The sequence below is a fragment of the Heterocephalus glaber genome, unplaced genomic scaffold (assembly GCF_053883595.1).
Source record: "Heterocephalus glaber isolate CG9 unplaced genomic scaffold, H.glaber_assembly_v1.0 deba00001538, whole genome shotgun sequence".
Classification (NCBI taxonomy): Eukaryota; Metazoa; Chordata; class Mammalia; order Rodentia; family Bathyergidae; genus Heterocephalus; species Heterocephalus glaber.
In genome coordinates this window covers 6,281,894-6,303,098 of record NW_028258333.1, presented here as the reverse complement: position 1 = coordinate 6,303,098, position 21,205 = coordinate 6,281,894, and the positions used below count along the sequence as shown (strand labels likewise).

The 21,205-nt window shown below is 51.3% G+C and overlaps 1 protein-coding gene across 6 annotated transcripts in view; it reads left to right on the top strand.

Moving 5' to 3' along the window:
* Myo10 (myosin X) overlaps positions 1–21,205 on the top strand; it is a 65,153-nt gene that overhangs the window by 19,212 nt on the left and 24,736 nt on the right. For 4 of the 6 annotated variants that reach the window (XM_087189434.1, XM_087189435.1, XM_087189433.1 and 1 more), the window contains exons 2-9: positions 6,825–6,949; positions 7,039–7,153; positions 10,315–10,420; positions 11,490–11,699; positions 12,054–12,099; positions 13,037–13,825; positions 14,774–14,897; positions 17,559–17,802. In XM_087189434.1, the coding sequence (XP_087045560.1) occupies positions 10,383–10,420; positions 11,490–11,699; positions 12,054–12,099; positions 13,037–13,825; positions 14,774–14,897; positions 17,559–17,802 (1,451 nt within the window). In that variant the 5' untranslated portion in view covers positions 6,825–6,949; positions 7,039–7,153; positions 10,315–10,382. Of the gene's footprint in view, positions 1–4,633; positions 5,050–6,824; positions 6,950–7,038; positions 7,154–7,187; positions 9,048–10,314; positions 10,421–11,489; positions 11,700–12,053; positions 12,100–13,036; positions 13,826–14,773; positions 14,898–17,558; positions 17,803–21,205 lie in introns of those variants that run through there. The other 2 variants (XM_087189431.1, XM_087189436.1) reach the window with 2 other exon arrangements.

Genomic DNA, 21,205 nt, shown 5'->3' with positions numbered 1-21,205 from the left:
TGAGACAGGGTTTCTGTGTAGCCCAGGTTGGCCCCGAATTCATGGTGACCCTCCTGCCTCAGCTTCTGAAGTGCAGGGATTGCAGGTGTGTGGCACCACGCCCAGCTCTGATGTGTGCAAGTTTGATTCACATACAGTATTTTCAGATTTGAGGAGCTCTTTCAGGTTTAATTTCCTAATTGTTCTATTTTTGGTACTTACACATGGCCTCTTGGATGCTGGGCAAGTGTTCAGTCTCTGAGCTACAACCCAGTGTAATTGCTGGATTTCAGCAAATGCTAAGTAGCTTTGAACACGACGCTCAAGATGTCTTCCAGCGTTCTCGAGTGGAATAACAGCCCACTGGGGCTGCCCCACCCGAGTCTCCCTGTGACAACGCTGTTTGATTTGAAGGCTGCTGTCACACCTTTGTCATAGAAGCAAGGACAGATGTGGCATCCTTCCCTTTGGGAGCTGTCAGTTCAGAACTGAAAGATTTGAAATTTTCCCTGAAATTACAGGATTTGAAGTTGGAGGGTTGAGTAAAGAGCAGCAGATCTTGGAAAACACAATAATAGAATTTTTCTTTTTTAAAAAAAATTAATGTTTTTAGACATTATGGTTATTTGTATTTAATATATGCTTCTTAAAGGACTTGAGACATTTATTGATGTCTCTGAAAAGGCATTTTTTAGAGGCCATTCAAAGATTAAGTAAAAATAAATAACCTGGTTAATGACAGATACTGTTGTTAACAAACTCAGCTTTGAGCTTCCTGTCAGCCAAGGCAAAGAGGCAAATATCCCCCCCCCCCCCCCCCCGTCTTGCTATGTAGTTCAGGCTGGCCTTGAACTCACTGTATGTAGCCCAGGCTGGCCTCAGACTTGCAGGAATCTAACTGAGTGCTGGAATTATAGGCATGGGCGGGCCACCATGCTCGGCACCTTTTTCTATTTTGATCACCGTGTTTATTTTATCCTGCTGTAGTTTTTCTTTGGAGAAGATGGGACACAATTCGGTTATCAGTTTGTAAACAGTAGTCAAATAAAACATGTCATTTCTCCTTGAGAGAATCAGACTAAATTTTAGATGCTGATCCTGCAGCTCCATGCTGAGCGCTGCATGGATGAGAGCAGACTGGCATTTGAACCGTCGAGTGCTCGCCCCACAGTGGAGGTGCATTCCCCTCACTGCCTGAAGTTTAAGTTAAGTTTAAGTCGCACCCCAGGTGCTTCCTGAGTCTCTGTGTCTGATTCGGCAGGGCTCTGAATGAGGCAGCCTCACAGTGGCAGGGCTCTGAATGAAGCAGCCTCACAGTGCCCGGATTACGGCTGCGCTGTCTCTGGTGGGCACAGCGGGGTCCCCCTCACTGTCGGCGGCTGGCCCGCCTCTCCCTGTCCTTGTGTGGTGTTTATGGTTTCACAGAAGGCTGGGGCCGCTCGGGCCAGGGGGATTGATCGCGCACAGGCTTCTGTCTTCTTCATGTGAAGCAGCCTCCCTGCCCCTGTGCCCCTGGTTCCCAGCACCCGTGTTGCCCTTTATTTAAATTTTAAGCAGCAAAAGTAAGGTTTGCCCCCAAGTGATTTTTGCCCAGCATTTAGCCTGCTGTTGGACTCTTGGGTTTTTGTCCAGGCGTTCTGCATCTTATATTTCAGACTGGGAGGAAAGAAGTTTTTCTAATTTTATTCATTCTGATTAATTTATCCCAAGTGTAAATTGAAACTAAGTATATTTCTGGGTTGGGGGCTCCTGGGGATTAAGCCCAGGGCCGTCACATGGTGCTCCATTCCCCCAGCCCTTTTTTGATTTTTCATTTTTAGATAGGTTCTCGCTAATTTGCCCAGGCTGGGCTCCAACTTGTTTCCATCCTCCTGCCTCAGCCTCCCAGAGTGCTGGGATTGCAGGTGTGCCCCACCACACCCCACTGCTGAAGCTAAATATACTTTATCCAGATGGGGATGCCTTCCTGCCTGCACACTTCCTGTCCATTCTAAAGGCATCCATGTCAGCTTCCTTTTCTCTAACACTTCTGAGAGGGAGCCCATGTGGCATGCAGCCGACTCAGTTACAGTGTGCAGCTGCGTGGTTTTTAAATATGCCCAGATCCATGCAGTCATCACCAGAAAGAAGCCCCTGGCCCTGGAGCTCTGCCCCTGTGGGGGTCCCCATCCTGCCCATCAGTTTCGCCAGCCGCTAGTCTAGCATCTTTCTGTAGATCTCCCGCTCTGAACGTTCAGGAGTGGGCTCATCTCGGCCTCTGAGACTGGCCTGTCTCCAGCTTCTGTGTCGGTGCCATTCCTCCACGGCCTCTAATACTCCACTGTGGGAGCAAGCAGTTGCTGCTCGGTGTCCTCATGCATGGGCTCAGCCCACTGTGGACTGCGACTTCATGAAAAATTGCATCCCCACTGAACATGGATGGGCTTTTTTCTTGTGTTCAGTACAATAACTGTTGGCACAGCATATCCCACTGGAAATGGTGAATACAGGAACAAATGCATAGGTTGTGTGTAAGTACGACACTTTTTTACCACCCACTCCCACGCCCTCACACTCCTGGTACTTGGAATGAACCAGGTCTTTGTGTAGGTGGGGCAGGCACTGTACCATTCAACCCCTGGACTGTACCCCCAGTCATACTGAGCCTGTGTGCATGCATGTGACTGAGGATTGAACCCAAGACCTTCACATTGAACTACATCCCCAGCCTTGCCCCAACCTACCTCTTTCTGAGGCAAGATCTCCCTATTGCTGAGTTGCCCAGGCTGACCTTGAATTCGTGATTCTCCTGCCTCACCCTCCCAGAGTCTACCACCATGCCAGGCCCCTACTAAGTCATTTTATGGAAGGGTCTTGAGTACTCAAGACTTTTGGTGTCCCTCAGGAGTCCTGGAGCCAGTTTCGTCGTTGGGGAAATGGCATTTCAGGCTGTCTGCACCCAGCCCCTGCTTCTCTCTGTCCTTCTCCCCCTCTTCCCTGCAGAACCTTCAGAACCCATTCTGGATCTTTTTTCCCTTGTAAGAAACAATTACTTTGAAATATCCTCGAAGATACTGCATGCAGGATAATCATATTGAAGCGGTTCACTTGGTGGGTGTGATCATTTCCTCCTTTTAGGGCAGTCCGTGTTTTCTCCCTTTTTTTGAGCCCCCCCCCCCACCGCAGGAAGTTCTGAGCTTGTGTTCCCTGCCTCTCTGCATGCCTGAGTGGAAACACGTCCTCACACACACACGTCCAGAGACAGCAGGATGTGTGCAAGGGCCATCATTTCTCTATCAAGTGAGATTATGACATGTCCTTTTCTCAGGACGACCACGTAAAAGGACCTCAAGTCCTTGCGTGTCCTCTTTTGTCCTTCCTGTCTGTGGTTGCTCATACTTATTTCACGATGTGGGGCCGGGGATTTAACTCAGTGGTTTCGCCGCCTGCTGTGCAAGCGCAAGGAACCGAGTTTGATCCCGGTACCCAAAAAGAAAAAAAATATCGCTACTTATTTCACGATGTGCATGGCATCCGAGTAAGCACTGCAGCCCTCTGGTGGGTGATGGTCTCACGTCCAGAGTTCCTGCTGATGACAGAGGGTCCCTGTCCATCCCCAGGGACTCCTCCCTCCTCTGGGACAGTGGCCATCAGCTTCAGCCTGGGTCCCTCCACCTTTGGTTCACGCTTCTTCCTGCACAGGGCGCCCGCCCCCAGCAGCAGTGTGACAACCTGGGATCAGATTTACTGAATTTTCCCTCTTTCAGATCCTTTGTGTTAATCTTTTTTTTTTTTTTTTTTTTGAGACAAGGTCTCGCTAATGTAGTTCACAGGTTGGCCTCAAACTTGTGGCGAAACTCCTGCCTCAGCCTCCTGAGTGCTAGGATTACAGGTGTGCATCACTATGCCAGCTGCAGTTAATCACTGTATAACAAATGAAAATGCGGGACCTGCTAGATTCCAGTCTGAGTTCCAGGCACTTGGTAACATACAGCGTGCTCGTTAGAGCTCATTTTGGGTTGCAATTCGTGCACTGCCCGCATCAGTCTTGGTGTTTTTCTCTCCTGTCTTCCTTCCCAAGGAACTTTCTCTTTCTTATGGTGTAACACCAGGCTCTCGCCTGTATCGGTGGTGCTGTCAGGCGTACCTGGCACCCTCCTGAATCTCAGAGCCCTAGGAAACCAGATCCGCCGCCCAGCTCCCTGTGTCTCCCTGGAGCACGAATCACAAAGCCTTGCACACAGTAGGTGTGTAGTAGCTGCTCACTAAGTAGATGGAGCTGGGACTCCTGGGACTATAATTATACAGCATTAGGAACTGTTCCTTCCCAGTTCTAACCTATTTGTCACCATCAAAACCTGACTGTTAGCACCCCGCAGGCAGCCTTTGTGGGCTGGAACTCCACCTCAGGGGGGAAAACGAGTTACCTACCAGTCGGGACTGGAGTGTAGGAGTGAAGTCCTGAAAGGCAAAATGCCTTTAGGTTGCTCCCCTGCCGCCTCCAGCTGTGACGTCTTTGAAAGTTAAATTCACCAGAAAAGGAAGTTGCCCCTCACTGGGCAGCCACCAATGGGAAGCCGGGCTCGGCCCCTCGTGACCTCGGGGTGGGTTGCCCAGGGCGACCATGGGGTTGCAGAGCTCCCTCCCAGGGGTGGACTGCGGGAAGGGACAGAGGGACAAAGGCGGGGAGTCCAGCACTGGTGACCATTCCAGGGGTGCCCTCCTGCTCCCGCCTGCCCCAGCCGAAGCAAACCCTGCAACCACACCGCACTAATTAGCCTGGAGTGCCAGGCGTTGCCATGGCGACCGGGCACTTTTTAAAGCTCAGGAATGGCGTCCATTATTCTTCCAGGACTTAGCGGTGGGGAGAAGGTCAGGGTGGCCGTTGTTTTCCCTATGAATTCTGGGCCAAGAGCCTCAGGGAGTGTCCCTCGGACAGCCGGGCCGGTGGTGAGTGCCACAGGCTCAGTCCTGCCTTTCAGACAGTTTTAGTAACTGGCGCCAGGCCACCGAACTGCATGGACTTCAGCAAAGAGAGACCGCATTTGGCGGGGAAGAGCGGATCAAGGGCAGAGAGAGCTGGAGACAGAGGTATTTTGAATTAATGTCTCTGAGTTTCAGGGCTGTTAAATTGAGACAGTTTCTCTGGTTATTATGCATTTAACAGACTGGAGGCTTCAGGATTTTCACTGTACTCTGCTTGTAGATTGCTGTGGGCCGATGAGAGTCCCAAGTAGACACTCGGCAGCATTGTCCCAGATCCCTGTGGGACAGTTACTTACCCTCCACTCTTGCTCTTTACAACAGAAGCTGCATGAAGATTCACCAAGGGGTATTTTCACTTCGTATTTTTAGTGCATTTCTCGTTTTGCAAAGGAGAGTTCAAGTAATCAAGACTCAAATCAGGAGCCGTGGGTTTTGGCTGTTTGCCTTCATCCGCTGGCTGCGCTTGGTTAGGATACTGCGGAGTAAAGATGACCTGACCACAGTGTTAAGAGGTTTTGGGAGAAGTCAGCCCGCGCCTTCTGCTGCTTCATGGCTGTTATGAGATTTGCAGAGCGTTCCTTCACATTACTTTTTGCTAGTTTTGAAAGTATAGAATAATATGGCTTCAAGCCTGATCTTGAGTTCATGACTGCGTGCATTTTTAAAAGGCTGCAGATGAAACCCTTGGCATTTATGCGCTGTTGTTCACTCCTCTAGTTCAGTTGTGTAGAATAAAAATATGCAAGTTAATTAAAGGCAGTAAGTGCTGGGGTTAAAAAGTGAGTCACGATCCTGACAGCTGTAAATGTGAAGTGACGCACTTTTTTTTCCTTTACCCTAAAAAAGTATTGTTCAGGCAGCAGGACCAGTTTGGTGACAGCAGCTAAGAGGATGAGTGTGGAAATTAAGGCTTGGTTCGATTTCTGTCCTCAGTTTCTGTGTTCTTGGCTTTACTTCATGTGTATGGAACGCTCCGTGTGAGTGGGGCATTTAACTGGAACTTAGGCAAATCTAAATTGCCTTTGTCTCTTTTTCTCTGCTGGCCAGTGTTTTTTTCTCCACCTGTTCCAGGTGTGTGTGTGTGTGTGTGTGTACGCACACGCACTTGTTCCCATCACTGATTACTATATTATTTATAAAGCAAAATATGCCTTTTTTTTTTTTTTGGTTTTTTGAGACAAAGTCTCACGATGTAGCCCAGGCTGGCCTCAAACTCACAGCGATCCTCTTGCCTCCGCCTCCCGAGTGCTGGGATTAAAGGCTTGCTCCACCACACCCAGCTAAAAAGCAAAATAAAGTGGTATTTTTATGACGTGATTCTTTGAAAAAGATTTCTGAAATGTTGGTGAATTTATATTTATGAGACTGTAAGGTGTTTGAACGTGGATATTTATCTTAAGGAATTATTGGTTTCTTTCAAGATGTGATCATGGCATTATAGTGCTATTAAATACGATCCGTACTCAAGTACTTATTAACACGATGTTACCAAGACCGGGATTTCTCCCAAAAACATCAAGCTGGGACTGCCAGGCTCGGATTGGGTGGGGCCTGGGTTGTGGAAGTGGGTGATGCAGGTCCTCAGGGATTCATTTTCCAGCCTGTCATTTTGTGTATTTTGTTCAATTTTTTTATTTATTTATCTTTTTTGTAAAAAAAAACCCCAAAAAACTGGAAGTTGAACCCATTGCCTTCGTACTGAGAGACAGCCCCAGTTTTCCGGGTTCTGTTTTGTTTCTGCCCCGAGACGAGGTCTTGCTAGTCTGGAACTTGCGGGCCTCCTGCCTCAGTCTCCCTTGAGTGGGAATCTGGGGGCTCTGTCACCGCGCCTGCAGTCTTACCAAACTCTAACCTAACTCTGCCCCTGTCGCCTGGTGCAGATGCCCGACCACTTTGACCAGGCCGTGGTTCTGAACCAGCTGCGCTACTCAGGGATGCTGGAGACCGTGCGCATCCGCAAGGCGGGCTACGCCGTCCGCAGGCCCTTCCAGGACTTTTACAAAAGGCAAGCGCTGCGGGGCCCGTTGTCCTCCAGAGCCCAGGAGGGAACACGGGCCACACAGGGTGACCCTGTGCTCTCCTCTCACGCTGCAGGTATAATGTGTTGGCGAGGAACCTGGTGCTGCCTGAGGACGTGCGCGGGAGGTGTGCGGCACTGCTGCAAGGCTACGACGGGTCTGGCAGCGAGTGGCAGCTGGGGAAGACCAAGGTGAGGGGCAGGAAGCTGCCGCCAACTCGGGCACGCACACTGAGTGCCGTTAGCACAGCCTGGTCCCGGGTGACCCGGTGGTGCCTCAGGTACAACGGCAAGACAGGCAGAGCTGTCCTGGGTTGCCAGAAACTCAGTCCAGAACAGTGAAGAGTAGAGCCCAGTGCAGCGCTGCATGTCTGACATCCCAGCACTTTGGGAGGCTGAGGCAGGACGACCCTAAGTTTAAGTCCTCCAGGTCCTCCCTGGGCAATGTAATGAGAGCCTATCTCAGAATTTAAAAAGAAAAAAACTTTGACAGACTGGAGATGTAGCTCAGGGCAGCAACCCTGGGTTCAATCCCTAGTGCTGCCCTGAGAAGGGGGTCTCTGAACTGCTGCTGTGGCTGAGCCCTGAACCCCGTCTTCCAGATGGGCGTGGAGGGTACACCAGTTGTGCCCTCACACTGCAAATGAGCCATCAAATCAGTCGTGCTACCTCTGGGAACTGCCAGAAACCTCATGGGGATTCCCACTCTTATGCCCGGAAAAGTCCCGTCCTGAGGAGACCATGCAGGTGGCTGGGGCCGGCGGGTGGTCTCCAGTGTCTTCCGAAGGGCGGGTCCTGCACTCGAGCCTTCCGGGCCTCATGTGGCCATGCAGTGTCAGAACAGCGTCCAGAAGTTCCTGTGCAGACTGTGGAGTTTCTGGGTCGGGCTGTGTGGCTGCTCCAGGCCTCAGGCTCCTGCCCTGGTCTGCTGAGGTGGAGGCAGTGCAACCACCGCAGCGGTCGCCATCTCCCCTGCTGTACACTGTGGGCTCCCAGGGGCCACCAGAAGTGCTCCTGCCGGGCTCCTTTGGGGCTTGGCACAGGTGCATACCAGCCGGGGCTCTGTTTGCCTCCCCGGTGCCCTCCTGTTATCGTGGGGCCCTGGGCCTAGCTCTGCTGTGATGCTTCGTTTGCTTCCTACTGTATTGCTGTCCCTTTCTATGGCTGCTGGTGGAGCACGCAGAGCTGATTGTTCTTTTGCACGGCGTCCATGCAGGAGTTGGGCAAGGATAGGGCTCCTTAATCACTCAAGGAAGAACCTGGAGAAAGTGGTGCAGGGAGCTCTCAGCAGTGCAGTAGAATCAGCTCAGCTTTTATTTAAGTCAAAAAGAAATTGCAAGCTGGACATGCTGTAGCACGCCTGTGATCCCAGCCCTCCGGAGGCTGAGGCAGGAGGATTGCTGCAAGTTTGAGGCCACCCTGGACTATGCAGTGAATTTAGGGCCAGCCTAAACCACATAGCGAGAACCCTCTCCTGTCTCACGGCCTTCTACAAAGATCTTTACGACTCACCTCACCCATCACCCATTGCTTTGTGTCCAGTGCCAAGCAACTGCATCTTTAGTTTACATTCCGGAAGCCGGGGCAGAGGAGGCACCAGGACACAGGCACTGCCCTCAGCTGACTGTCGCTGAAGATAAGACACCTACGTCCCGCTGGCGGAATGGCCGCACACATGTGCTAATGAGAATTACTGAAAGGGCTTGGAGAAATCTCTCAGGGGTAAGGAGCTGGTTTCTCCAGAAGAGGTCCCTGTGGCTTGAACTGACCGGCGAGATTGCAGAAGCCGGGAGCTCAGAAAGTTAAACTTTAATGGGCGAGGAGTTGGAAGCCGACGCTGACTGGGAGCTTATCAGCCACCAGAACACTGGAAAGGAAAGGAACTGCAAACATGAGGCTGTGGAACTGTGTGCCCTCCACAGCTCTGACCTTGGCCAGCTGTCCGATTTAATTATTCACCAGTGTGCGTGTCAGCCAGGGTTGCCCCCCAGGCCTCGTGAAGACTGGGATCTCTGGTTCAGGAATTTCCGTCCCACATGCAGCGGGAACTGGGACGCCGTGGTGATCAACACATAGGTGACACCAGGTCTGTGGCCGGAGGCGGGGCCGACACTGACCTCTTAGCAGGGTCCGGCCTGCAGGGCTTCTGTGAGGACCCAGGGCACAGCGCAACCTCGGAGCTGACCTCAGAGGAAACGAAGGCAGGGGTGGATTCTTAGGGATTTTTTTTTCCCCTTGTGGTACTGGGATTGAGCTCAAGGCCTTCACACTGAGCTACATCTGCAGCCCTTTTTGTTGTTATTACTTTTTATATGTGTGTGCTAAGGATCAATCCCAGGGCCTCACACAAATTAGCTCCTCCTCCTCCTTCTGCTTCCTTTTCTTCTTTTTTAAATGTGCTGAGAATTGAACCCAGGGAGCGCTGAGCTACATCCCCAGCCCTTTCTTTTTTGGAGGGTACCGGGGATCAGACTCAGGACCTTACATTTGCGAGGCAGGCGGCAGCACCACTGAGCTAAATCCCTGGCCCCCCAGCCCTTTCTTTTATTCTGAGATGAAGTCTCACTTGGGTGGTTACCCAGCTGGCTTTGAACTTGCAGTCCTCCCGCCTCAGCCTCCTGAGCAGTTGAGATTACTGTGCACCACCACACCCAGCCGACTGATTACCTTCCTAGTGTCACTACTCTGATGTGCATTTGAGTTTTTGAAGCCAAAATCCGATGCTTCTCGGGCATGCAAAGGAGGTATCCACGTGAGGACAAGGTGGCTGTCTCCATCTTTCCCTTGTCCTTTTCTCGTCTGTCTCCTCTCTTGCTCCTGCATCAGTTCTCTCAGACGCGCGCTATAGGACCCACGCTGCTCTAGGAACTGTCTCGGCCGGCAGTGACAACACCGAGAATTCCGGGGCCTTTATAGAGTGCAGCTGCACAGTCATTTCATGCCTGCTGAGTCTCACAATGAAAAACAACGAGACTTTCATTTTGCATGTGGTTTTGTTTTTTCTTTTTTGTAAGATATACTGACTGGATTTTACACCTGTTAGTCCTTGGCAGGTGGGACATTTAAAAAGCACTGTTCTAGAAAACATGGCCATGTGAGTCCACAGCAAACAAAAGGAGAGAGAAAAAAGCATTACCCCCAAACCAGGCATAGCAGTGCACACCTGTAATCCCAGCACTCAGGAGGCTGAGGCAGGAGGATCGATCCAAGTTCAAGGCCATCCTGGAATACATAGCGAGATCCTATTGCAAAAAAAATCCTCCCCAAAACATTGTTACCCCTAAGAGCCCTCACTCTACCACGCCGTCCTTCTGCCAACCATGTTCTCTGCTCCGCGTGCACCTCCCCTGCAGGTCTTTCTCCGGGAATCCTTGGAGCAGAAGCTGGAGAAGCGGCGGGAGGAGGAGTTCACGCGGGCGCCATGGTGATCCGGGCCCACGTCCTAGGCTACTTGGCACGGTGAGCACCAGGCAGAGGGTGGGGTTGTGACCTGTCGCTGGCCATCAGGGCTGTCCCAGGGAAGGCCTCAGAGGAAGCCACCCCGGCAGGGCCGGGGGAGCCATTGGAAGAGGTGCTGGTGGGCTCTGATGCCTCAGTCCCGCCCGCCGTGGCTCTGCCGAGAGGGGTCCCCGTGTGGTTTGGGGCTCTGTGTCCTGCTCTGAAGCCACATGATCTCCTGTTCCCTCTGGCATCACAGGCCGAGGAGCCCCTGTCCCACTGCTCGGCACCAGGAGGGTTTCGTAGTTCAGAGGTTGTGGGCTCCAGAATACTTGCATGGCGTCCTGGCTGACCGTTCCTTATCTGACAAGCTGAAATCTACACTGCTCTGTGATCCTTTTATTATTATCATTACTATCATCTTTTATGGTGCTGGGGATGGAACCCAGGATGTCATGCATGCGAGGCATGCATTAAACCCCCGGGCCCAAGAATCTGAAACTATTTTAGCATTACATCAGCACTCAGAAAGTTTGAGAAATTTCAGATTTCTGATGAGGGATACTCAGTCTGTATCATTCTGTCTCTAGAAACAGGCTTTTGATGCGTATTCCCGGCTGCCCTCGAACTCACTATGTAACCCAAGCTGGCCTTGAGCTCATAGCAATCCTCCTGCCTCAGCCTCCTTTATGCTGGAATTCCAGTCATGCACCACCACAGTGGGCTACATTTTCTGAAATCGAGAGCCACTCTGCTATGGTGGGGTTTTGTTTTATTTCGTAGGTTGGGTGTTTTCCTATGAACAGGAGAATATATCTGATTCCCTCTGGTCTTGTTTACCTGGCTTCCTGCCTGATTATTCCACGTTGGCATAGTGGTTATGTGTTTGTTTAGCCAAGATCGAGGTAGGGTTTGTAGCTTAGTTTGTGCCTCTTCTTCTGCTTTGCTTCAGCCCAGGGCCCCCTTACCCTCTCCGGCCTCTGCAGTGACAGGATGTCAGCGTCTCCTTCCACAGCCCATCTGCCCCTCCTCAGTGTGCAGTGTTCGAATAGCTCACCGCCTCACCTGCCGCCCGTGTTTTCCCCTGCAGAAAGCACTACAGAGAGGTCCTCCACGGGGTGGTGATGATCCAGAGGAACATCCGAGCCTTCCTGCTGCGGCGGCGGTTTCTGCGCCTCAGGCGGGCGGCCCTGGTGATGCAGAAGCAGCTCCGCGGGCAGCGGGCACGCAGGCTGTACCGGCAGCTGCTGGCGCAGAAGCGGGAGGCGGAGGAGAGGAGGCAGCGGGAGGAGGAGGAGAGGTACTGTCCTTCCTGCCCCGGTGCACAGATGGACGCCTCTGGGTTCTGCGCTCACATCTATTAAGAATTCCCGCTGGGTGAAGCAAACCCTGATTCTGGGCAGCTGGATGCTGAATTCCCTTGCGGCTCCAGTGACCCAGTTCTGCCACATTTGTTCACACGCAATCTTCAGTGCCCAGCCCTCATGCCTTTAACTGGCCTATTCCAGGTGCTTTTGAAAAGTGAGCTCTCCACTGGGTGTCACTCAGTGCAGTGACTTGCCCAGCATGCACAAGGTTGTGGGTAGATCTGGCCCAAAGGTGGTTCTAAGATTAAGGGTGATGTTCACCCTCTTTTTTTCTTTTCTGTTTTCAGAGAAAGAGAGAGAGTGCAGAAAGAAGCCGAGCTCCGGGCCCAGCAGGTAGGGACCGCAGTGATGACCTGGGCTGTCCTTTACCTGCTTCCTCTCTACCTCAAACCTCTTCGCTTGAGGATGCAAAACTGAAATAACTTAGTTGTCCAGGGAGAGCAGCTTGCAGGAAGAGACCTTGATGTGTGATTCGACATTTCCCCCGTGCAGCTGGGAGGAACGCAGTGAATGTTTAAAATTCCAGTGTGAATCCCAGCAGGGTCACTCCTTGGGCCTCAGTCTGCTGGGGCTGCTGAGATACAGTCCCAACTGGGTGGGTGACATGATGGAAGTTGATCTTCCCCAGTTCCAGGGATGGGGGTCTGCAGTTCAGTTTCTCCTAAGGCCCCCTCCCCGTGGTGTCTGGACGGTCACCTTCTCCCATGTACTACTGAGCCTCCTGCAGTGCACTCCTGGTGCGTGTGCCCTATCACTTCCCAGAAGAACAAACACTTTTTCTGTCCATCCATTTCGTACTGAGGAATGGACCCAGGGCCTTTGAACAGAGCTGTCTTCCTAGGCCTTTTTTCTGTTTTATTTCGAGACTAGGTCTCCTCAAGTCACTGAATTGCTCAGGTGGGATTCACGCTTGCAATCCTAACGGGCTGTAGCTCAGTGGTACAGCGCTTACCTAACATGCCCAATGTCTTGGATTCGAGCCCCAGTATTGCAAAAACCAAAACAACAAGAAGAAACACCTTCCCATCCTCCAACCTCGGCCTCCCAGAGTGCTGGGAATACAGCCATGCATCACCGCCCTCAGCTAAGGGCCCGGTTTAGACCGAATGTGTGCCCAAACTGAGCCTCCTTTTAACTTCCTTGCCTCTTTAAAAGCCTCGCCTCCAAGCCCAGTCACACCCTGAGGTCCCTGGGGCCGGGGTGACACAGTGACCACCGCCTCCTGGCCAGTACCGGCTGGATCTTAACACTTGCCTCTGCTTCTGCGCAGGAGGAGGAGGCCAGGAGGCAGCGCGAGCTGGAGGCCTCGCAGCAGAGCCTGAAGGACGCGGAGCTGAGCCGCGAGCTGCAGAAGCAGAGAGAGAACAAGCAGGTGGAGGAGATCCTGCGGCTGGAGCGCGAGATCGAGGACCTGCAGCGCATGAAGGAGCGGCAGGAGCTGAGCCTGACCGAGGCCTCGCTGCAGAGGCTGCAGCGGCGGCGAGACGAGGAGCTGCGGCGCCTGGAGGACGAGGCCAGCCGGGCGGCGCAGGAATTCCTGGCCGCCCTCAACTTCCACGAGATCGACGCGTGCGTGCGCGGCCTCGAGCGCTCCCTGGCGGCCGGGGGCGGGAGCGCGGGGACCCCGGGCTTCAACTTCGGCCAGCCCTACCCCGAGGAGGACGAGGATGAGGGTTTCGAGGCCGACGACGACGCCTTCAAGGACTCGCCCAACCCCAGCGAGCATGGCCACTCGGACCAGCGCACGAGCGGCATCCGCACCAGCGACGACTCCTCCGAGGAGGACCCCTACGTGAACGAGGCTGTGGGGGCACCTGAGGGCACCGTGCCCCCCGACACGTGTGCGCAAGACGACCGGCACGAGGCCACCTATTGCGAGCCTGGTGAGGCCCCGGGCACCGAAAAGGACGACTATGACGATGGCGCGGTGACCTCCGGCAGCAGTGTCACCTTCTCCAACTCCTACGGCAGCCAGTGGTCCCCTGACTACCGCTGCTCCGTGGGCACCTGCAACAGCTCGGGCGCCTACGGCTTCAGCTCCGAGGGCGCCCAGTCCTCGGTGGGTGCCTGGGGTCCCCGTGGGTCAGTGGGGAGCCCTGAACCAAAGATGCATAGGCAGGACCTAAGCCAGGCGTGGTAGCACCTGAATCCAGCACCCCAGAGTCTTTGGCAGCAGAATGCCAGGAGTTCAAGGCCAGACTAGGATCCTTAGTGAGACCTTGTCTCAAAAGGCAGACAGGGCCCTAGAGAGAACCTTAAGGCCCTTTCTCTTTCCAGATGCCAGGATCTGCCTCCAAGCCCAGAACCAAGTTTGGCCCAAGGCCTGAGGAAACCGCATTTTCAGTCGACCGACCCTTAGCTTCACAGGGTGCTGGGAGCAGCTCGATCCCGCCTGACAGTGGCTCCACAGTCCAGGCCCCACCGAGATATTTCTTGATCTGCTTGTAAGGGAGGAAGCTTTAGGGTTAAACATGCTCTTCCCAGTATCTGCGTAGATTTATAGTTTACTTATACTTTTTCCCATTGATCATGAGTTCGATGCCATTTTAACTTTCTAAGGCTTGGAAATATTTTTAGCATAGTCATTTGAAGGAGATTTAACTCTTGCGTGGTTTGATTAAGATTACACCTTTTCACAAGCGGTGTTGTTTTCAGAAGACTGGGTGAAAGACTTTTAGGTATTAGTTAGACATAGTGTTTGGATCTGTTTTGTTTGGTTGGTTTTGTTTTTCCTTTGAGACGGGTCTCACTATGGAGCCCAGGCTGGCTTTGAACTCCTGGTGATCCTCCTGCCTCAGCCTCCCGAGTGCTAGGGTTACAGGCATGCACCACCACGCCTGCCTTAGCGCTTGGCATTTTGCTGTGCTTCGTTCCTGAGATCTCCGCCGCAGTGGTGTACGTGGGGTGTTGGTCCCGGTTCCTTTCTGGGATTTTTACGCTGGGTGCTTTCTTTGCTTGCCATCCAGTCCATCCTGTTGTTCACTGTTGCCCTCTTCTCCTCATCCAGTTTGAAGACAGTGAAGAAGACTTTGACTCCAGGTTTGACACGGATGACGAGCTGTCCTACCGGCGTGATTCTGTGTACAGCTGCGTCACGCTGCCGTACTTCCACAGCTTCCTGTACATGAAAGGTAAGGCCTGCGGCCAGAGAAGTGTGGGTTAAGTAGGGCCGTGGAAACTGAGATTTGCTTGTTTTGCTTCGTTTTTTGAGATAGGGTCTCTCAGTGTAGCCCAGGCTGGCCTCAAACTCATGGCGATCCTCCTGCCTCAGCCTCCCAAGAGCTGGGATTACAGGTGTTCACCACCATGTCCGCCTTCACTTATGTTTTTCTTTCTACTCGATTTCCTTTCTGTTTTCTCTGCCTGCTCTTCTAATACCTGAGTCTAATGACTAACATCAGTCATGAGCTCATCAAACCCCCACAGGCTTGGTTTGGGTGAGACAAGCTCACTAGTTGGGGTAGAGTTTATAGGAGCATTGGAGTAAAAAAGATCGGGCATCCTTATCCTAGACACAGCCTCACTGGAACACGTGACAGAGGAAAAGATGCCGTCACAGATTCAATAAGTGTTTGTTTGGTTTTTTGAGACAGGGTCTCACTGCAATTCAAGCTGGCCTTGAACTTACTATGTAGCCCAGGCTGGCCTCGAACTCATGGAAATCCTCCTGCCTCAGCCTCCTGAATGCTGGGATTACAGGCATGCACCACCATGTCGGGCTCAATAAGGTTTTTTTTCCTATTAAGTTTATTGGTACATTTTAGGTATACAATATAGTTAACCAGTTCATCATTGGGTAAATGATGTATCTTGGTTCTTATTTTTTCTCATTCCCCTGCCCTCCCTGGCTCAATAAGTTTGTTTGTTTGTTTTGTTTTTTTGTGATACTGGGGATCGAACTCAGGACCTTGCACTTGCAAGGCAGGCACAGTGCCACTGAGGAAAATCCCTGGCTCCCCGCTCAATAAGTTTTAACCATGGCATCTTCAGATTTTGTGTTTTTCACAGTAAATAGAAGCTTTTGATTAAAATATTCCTCTTCTCCCAATTAACTCTTAGTTTGCTAAGTTTGCTTTAAAATCCCTATTATCTGTAATATGTGCCACTGATTTATTACAGTTGTCTGATTAAGATTTTTAAAAGGATAAGACAAATGTAAAACTATATTCAAAGCATTAGAATTACTTTAAGAAGATGAGCATTTTGGGACATGTCTTAATAAAAGCAGAAATTTTGTAAGTGCAGCATCATTTAATCTTTCATAAAGTCTTTAATAACGTAGTGCCCAGGCTTCCAGAGAAACCGATAAAAGAAGGAAAATGCAGCCTCTAGCAAAGATACAGGGTGAATGGCGCTGCTCAGTCCCGGGGTGCTGTCCCCAGGTGGGCGGGCCATGCTGCTCTGCTTGCAGCACCTCCTTGGGATCTAAAATGCAGATTAAAATCGCCAGTTACAGCCATCATGGCAGCAGCTTGTCCTGCTTGAATCCCTTGGTGAGTTTCCTGCCTGTTAGGAAACTGCTCTGGGGGAGGCTGTCCTCATTGCATGGCCAGGCCAGGGGACTATCCCTCTGCGCTGAATGCCAGCCAGGGCTGCCATCGCTGCATCTGTCCCAGTGGGAGGCTTAGGTCTATAATCACTGCCGAGGTCTTTGAGGAAAAGTCCTAGGCCAGCCTCATGGCACACACCTGACCTTTGAGCACCTGGGAGGCTGAGCCAGGAGGGTCCTGGGTGGTTGTGAGTTCAAAGCCAACTGAAAGTACACAGTGAGACCCTGGCTAAAAAAAAAAGCTATATTAAATTTATTTTCCAGTCTATGAAAGGAAAACACTGTGTATGCTTACTTTAAGTGCCCATGTTTAAATGTCATTTCATTTAATGCTGGTTGATGAAAAAAATCAGATCAAAGTGTGGGCAATTTAGAGTAGACTATGTTCTTCGGTGTGCTAATTAAAACATGTTTGAATGACAGGAGAAATACATCATTCAGGCATCTTTGGGGAATCCAGAAAACTAAAATAAAATTGTTCTACTAGAAGAGAACAGAATTTGTTTTTATCCTTTTAAAGATAACATCTGGCCGGGCATGGTGGCTCACACCTGTAGTCCCAGCAGTTAGGAGGCTGAGGCAGGAGGATCGCTGCAAGTTCTAGGCCAGCCTGGGCCACATAGTGAGTTCAAGACCTGCCTGAACTGCATCGCGAGACCCTGTCTCAAAAAAACCAAACAGAAAGGCCTAGTGTGACCTATGAGCTCAGTGCTCTGGGAGGCTGAGGCAGGAGGGTCACACCGTCACACCCAGCCTTGGCAACTTAGTGACTTCGAAATGGCTCCAGACTCTTTTGTGGGTCAGAGTTTCAGTTTGTTATTACTTGGCTTTCTGTAAACTCCTTACAGACGAGTCAGCTAAGCGCCAGGTGCTGTGTTCGGGTGTAGGAAGGGCCGTGGTCCCAGGTGACCCCAGGCTGCTGAAATGTCCAGTGTGTCCTGACAGCCCCCAGCCGCACCCTGCACTGAGGGTCTCGGGGTGCGTTTCAGCCCGCATGGGGGCAAGGGTTGTCTGGTGCTGGGGACTTGGTGTGGCTGTCCTTGTCATGCAGCTTGATTGACTTCACCCAGACAAGTGTGGTGCCGAGCGCCTGTCATGCCGGAATTCAGGAGGCTGAGGCAGGACGATGGGCACAAATTCCGGCCCAGCTCGAACTGCCTGATGAGGCCCGTGTCAAGAAAACAAGCACAGAGGGCCAGGTGTGACTGACTCCTCCACCTTTCCCTCCCTGTCTCGGGAACAGGTGGCCTCATGAACTCCTGGAAGCGCCGCTGGTGCGTGCTCAAGGGCGAGGCCTTCCTGTGGTTCCGCTCCAAGCAGGAGGCCCTGAAGCAGGGCTGGCTGCACAAGAAGGGCGGAGGCTCGTCCACGCTGTCCCGCAGGAACTGGAGGCGCCGCTGGTTCGTGCTGCGCCAGGCCAAGCTCATGTACTTCGAGAATGACAGCGAGGAGAAGCTCAAGGGCACCATTGAGGTCCGCTCAGCCAAGTACGTGGCGCCGGGTGTGGCCCGGGGGCCCTGGGTTCGGGCGCCCGTTCCCTGTCCAGTGAGAGTAGTGGTCTCGCAGATGGGTTAACCAGGCCGGGCATGGCGGCGCACCTCTGTCATCGCAGCACTCGGGAAGCAGAAGCGGGAGGGTCGTCATGAGTTTGAGCAGCCTGGGCTCCATAGTGAGCTCAAGGCCAGCCTGGGCTACTCAGCGAGACCCTGAAACAAAAGCCCTTCGGTCAAGTAACTCCCCAGAAATATATATAAGAAAGAAAAGTAGTGTACATTGGTTGAGGGCCCAGTAGGTGAACGAGCTAATGTGGACACAGGCTGACACTCAGAGGTTTGTTTTGACCTGAATTCTGTCTTTTCCCTACGTTGTCTGTACCAGGCCACCCAGTCCCTGCACGCGCAGGGGCAGAGCTGGTGTTTGAGTCCACATAGCCCCCTTGGACAGCCACCACTTTGGACTATCAAGGGCCTTTGATTTTTGTTAAAAATTCTGGTTTCGGAAACCGGTTGGCACTCAGGGCAGCTGGCTTTCTGGATAACTGGGCACTGCCTAGAAACGTGCTGCGGGTAACCTATAACCTTGCTCCGCTCAACTTGAGCAAGGGCTAAGTCTTTGGGAAGTGGTGGTGTCGGCCTGGGAGGTCACGGAGAAGTGGGGGGAGAAGTGAGGGGAGGGGTCCTGTGTGGTTGGGTTGTAAGGACAGACAGAGGACTGCCGACAGCAGTGCTGGCCTTCTCCAGCTGCCCCTTGGGCTCCAAAGCCCGGGGTCTCCACGGCCCACAGTGTCCTCTCTTAGGCCTCCCGGTGCTCAGGGTTGGGAGTGCACTGAATGTCCCCAGAGCACGGTCCAGTTGTCCCCGTAGCCACAGTTTCCATGCCCACAGATGGAGCCACCCGCTTGAAAACTGAGAGAAGAGAAAAGAAGGGCCTCTTTACTGCCCCTGTAAGCAGCCCCTGGCCCCTGTCACTACCCCTTCAAAAGTGCAGGGTGGCCGCTGTCTGCGGAGCTCGTGCTCGGTGCAGTGGGGGGATGCCGAGGGTCCTACTTCGGGGCTTTCTCAGACACCCAGGGGTGCTGGTGTCCGAGTGGTCCTGGAGCTGCAGACAGCACAGGTGCCCTCGTGTCTCTGAGCCTGCCTGCCACGCGCTTCCTCACGCAGCTGGGTTCCCTGGGCACTTTGTCAACATTGCCACAAGTGACAGAAATGTCAGCTCTTCGACATTTCTGTCACACAGCAGGACAGTGAGGTAGGGCTTCCCGGAAAGATTGTCTTCATTTTGTATTTTGAGATGTTTAATTATAGAAAACCTCAGTGTGGGGGAGGATGTCCTGAAAGCCACGGACTCACTCCCCACTTTCCAGGGCTGTCCTCACGCTCCAGTGCCTGTGCGCACAGCCTCCCTTGGGGGCTCCCCGACCACGGGCATTCTCCTAGGTCAGCCTGGGAATGTCCTAGCATGCGGCTAAAGAATCTCTAGTACATAATCAGTCCCCTTAGTCGTTTAAAAATGGTGGTCTCCTCCCACCAGGAAACCTCAGTCACCCCGGATAGCCCGAGGTGCTGCTGCATGCATTGGGTAGTGCTCGGGGGCCTTGGGTCGGTTTTATAGTTTCCCAGGGTATTGATACGTTAGGGATTCCACGAGGGTGAGACTCACCCTCAGATCCACAGAGTGTTGGTTCCGGACCCCTGGGTGTGGAAATCCATGGGTATTCAATTCTCTTGCCTGAAATGGCATTGTGTTCGCACCTAAGCTTTGTGCATCTTCCCGTACACTTTATCTCTAGATGACTTAGAATAACTAATTGATGTAAATGGTAGGTAACAAGGATGCCCACTGTCACCACTCCTGTTCAATATAGTTCTGGAAACATTAGCCAGAGCAATTAGACAAGAGGAAGAAATAAAAGGAATAAAGGTAGGAAATGAAAAAATTAAATTGTCGTTACTTGTGGATGACATGATTCTCTACATAGAAGACCCCAAAAACTGCATCAGAAGACTTCTAGGTTTGATAACCAAATTCAGTGGCATAGCTGGATACAAAGTCAGCACTCAAAAATCAGTAGCATTCCTGTACAGGAACAACAGACTGTCTGAGAGAGGAACTGGAGAAACAGCTCCTTTCACAATAGCATCCAAAAAATGATACCTATGGGGCGGGCATTTAGCTTAGTGGTTCCGCTGCCTGCCTCACAAGCTCAAGGACCCAAGTTTGATCCCCGATACCAAAAAACAAAGAAAAAAAGAAATACCTAGGAATCAGTCTAATGGCGGAAGTAAAAGACCTCTACATTGAAAACTACAGTACCCTGAAAAAGGAGATCGAAGAGGATATCAGAAAATGGAAAGATATCCCTTGTTCTTGGATAGGAAGAACCAATATAGTGAAAATGGTCATATTTCCAGAATTGTTGTACAGATTCAGTGGAATCCTAATCAAAATCCCAACAGAATATCTCACAGAATTAGAAAAAACGATCCTATAATTCATTTGGAACCAGAAGAGACCTAGAATAGCAAAGGCATTTCTGGGCAACAAAGGCAAAGCAGGGGGCATCACAATCCCTGACTTGAAATTATACTGCAAAGCTACTGTGATTTAAATACAAAAAAAAAAGCACAAGGACCTGAGTTCGATCCCCGATCCCCGGTACCAAAAAAACAAAACAAAACCAGCATGGTACTGACAAACAGACTTGAGGATCAGTGGAACAGATTAGAAGATGCAGAAACAACTCCAGACATGCTCAGCCACCTCATCTGTGGCAAAGGAGCCAAACACCCTCACTGGAGGAGAGATAGCCTCTTTAATAAATGGTGCTGGAGAAACTGGCTTTCCACATGCCGAAGATTGAAACTAGATCCCCATCTTTTAGCAATGCACTAAACTAAAATCAAAATGGATCAAAGATCTAAATATTAAAACAGAAACACTAAATTGGCTGGAAAAGAGAATAGGTAGAACGCTTGAGGACATAGGAGTAGGCAAAGATTTCATGAACAAAACCCAGACTGCATGGGAAATACTACAAAGAATCAACAACTGGGACCTCATCTTACTAAAGTTTTTGCACAGCAAGAGAAACCAACAACAGAGTGAAGAGACAACTCATAGCATGAGAAAAAATTTTTACCAGCTATTCAGACAAAGGACTATAATCTAGAATATATAAAGAACTCAAAAAAAAATCAGGCCTCCCAAATTTAAAGACCCAATCCAAAAATGAGCATCTGAAATAAAAAGACAATTAGTTAATTAGATAATCAGATGATTAGAAATGGCAAATAAACATATGAAAAAATGTTCAGCAACACTGGTCATTCAAGAGATGCAAATTAAAAGCATGCTGAGATTCCACCTCATCCCAGAAAGAATGGCTGCTAT